The 2,500-nt window shown below is 35.8% G+C and overlaps 1 protein-coding gene across 1 annotated transcript in view; it reads right to left on the reverse strand.

Annotated features, from left to right (window-relative positions):
• The window catches only part of LOC122265515 (uncharacterized), a 192,947-nt gene that overhangs the window by 174,215 nt on the left and 16,232 nt on the right, over positions 1-2,500 (reverse strand). Inside the window, 3 exon segments of the mRNA XM_086552031.1 lie at positions 1-89; positions 488-578; positions 869-981. The exon segment at positions 1-89 is cut by the window's left edge and continues 82 nt beyond it. Of these exon segments, the coding sequence (XP_086408157.1) occupies positions 1-89; positions 488-578; positions 869-981 (293 nt within the window).

Genomic DNA, 2,500 nt, shown 5'->3' on the forward strand with positions numbered 1-2,500 from the left:
GGAGGTGGGGGCGGCAGGTGGTTGCCCTGGTTGGTATTTGGCCGCATTGCCCAAACTCCCTCAACACTCATTCCTACATTCACTGCTCCCTGCCAATCACAGAATATATATATGAGAGATGATAGACAATAATACCTATTTCCTGATTTATCAATACATTACTTCTAACTACTATTTATTGTAGTTAGAACTAAATCATCTGCTCTTTTTAAATTGAAGAACGCTACCTTTCTCTTCCATATTCCATTACAGCATCTAGATATATTCTTGAAACTTGCTCAAGGTTTTGAGTCAATGCATTATTTCCATTTGACTTAATGATAAATACCAACTTGAGAGAGAGAGAGAGAGAGAGAGAGAGAGAGAGAGAGAGAGAGAGAGAGAAACAGAAAATACAGATATATTTGATGATAAGAATAAGCATAATCAAATGTTTTACACAAAATAAACCAATTACAAATTAAGATAAAATAGCTGTTATACTTACTGCAAAAGGTGGAAATGCTTCTCTGGCTGGACTCTCATTATTCCTATAGTTATTGGCATTTCCACGGCCCACTCCTCTATTTGGGTGGTTTCTGAAAGAAAGACATTCTATTTTTTCATCATGTTTTCAAGGATGTGGAATGGGCTCTAGTTCACTGATATACACTGTTGTAAGCAAAGTTGCAAGCGCATTCAACCACTCCTTGTACTCAGAATATATGATTTTAACCTTCTAGTAATAATATTGTCTTTTTGTACATTTGGGATTCATCTCGTCAGCAAAATAGCATAATGTGAATAATGACAAGGTCAAACAGAGAAAACAAACAAACACATGCGCACACACACGCACACAAAGTGTAAAAATGCAACAAATACATACTTGGAATTATAACTAGATTGAGATCCTTGCGGTGTTCTTGATCGAGGAGAACTTCCATGTGCTGAGGGACTTCCTGCACCTCGTCCTCTCATCCCTGAACTGCTTGGTGGTGTCTGTAGAAAAGAAATTTTATAATAAACATTATGTGGTATGAATGTAAATCACATCTTTCTTACCTAAGAGACATTTCAAATTGGAAATGATATGGAAATAAAAATGTGCCACTGTCTAGTATCCCTATAACAACCTTTTTTTTCAATGGATAAATTATTCTGTACATTTCTGGGATGGGTGGTCTGTTGCCTGAATAATTATTTTCTGAGTGCAGTCAAAAATGACACCTCACCAGCAATAGTGTCCTCCAAACATTATTCTTGGAAGACTGTTGACTTGAATGTTTAACAAATAATATGAAGGTTTACGTTTACTGAGATTTATAAAGTTTCTATTCCACTAACATTAACCCATTTGCGCTGAGGTTTATATTTAAGCACATAGCATCCAAGTATGAAATTTTTCCTGGTGGGAAGCCATGCTGCACCACTAAGAGTGCTTTTCACCCACCCAATTCCCTGGGGTGATAATAGGTTTTTGTATTTGTTTACATAATTTTCACAACTGGGAAAGAAAAGAAAAGAAAAATCTACACAAATGGAACTTCAATGCATATATACATAAGTAACAAAAAAAAATGTGTGTTTAAAGATAGAACTCATGATGTGATAGGACGTAATATCACATCATTTGGCACAAATGGGTTAAGAATGTTGCAATAGACTGATTTTCTATCATACACTTCCAATTCTCATCATGAGGATTAAACTATGTGGAGAAAGTAACACAGGTTTACAGGTGGACGAATCATGTTATTAACCAATAATGGACTGGGTGCCTAACAACTTAACTGGCAGTTGAGATGGGTAGTCTATGACACTGGGGGCACTGGCTAAAAATTAGAGGGATGGGGAAAGTGTTTTCTCCACCCTCTGGGCAGCACAGTCTAGCCTAAAGAATATTTTACCATAAATCCATCACAAAACAAGGGTTTAGGGTGATTTTGGAACCCTGTAGCTCTGAAGCTAGTACCATTACAGCGATAATACATCATGACTGTGTGCATGCTTTAACTGTGAACAGATCCGAATGTCACGTCATGTCCACATTGACACCCGTCTTTTATGCCTACTTGGTGCCGTCATGTATGTTATGGTACTCAATGGGTTAATTAGTTTATATACATGATATCTATGTCAAAAATTATGCTTTATATGGTTTCTGTAAACTTCTAAACCATTCAGTTCATGTTCAGTTCACACAAACTACTATCATCAATAATAACTTTTCATGATACTGATGATTATCATAATTATATTAAACCAATAACATAGATGTTTAGTAAATAACTTGGTAAAACTCTGATGCTCGAATCTCATGCAATACATACATGCTACTGCAAGTTGTTAAGTAAATTAATCAGTATAAATGAAGACAGAATTTGAAACAATATGGAAAATTGAATATCATGGCAGTTTTACTAACCACCAGGTGCTTGGGCCCATTTTGCCATGGCATGTAAAAATACCATCCTACACCCATGGTTAGATACACATGACTTTTAATTATAAATGCATA

Source organism: Penaeus japonicus, unplaced genomic scaffold (genome assembly GCF_977035675.1).
Source record: "Penaeus japonicus unplaced genomic scaffold, GWHDUDI00000001_assembly GWHDUDI00000026, whole genome shotgun sequence".
Taxonomy (NCBI): Eukaryota; Metazoa; Arthropoda; class Malacostraca; order Decapoda; family Penaeidae; genus Penaeus; species Penaeus japonicus.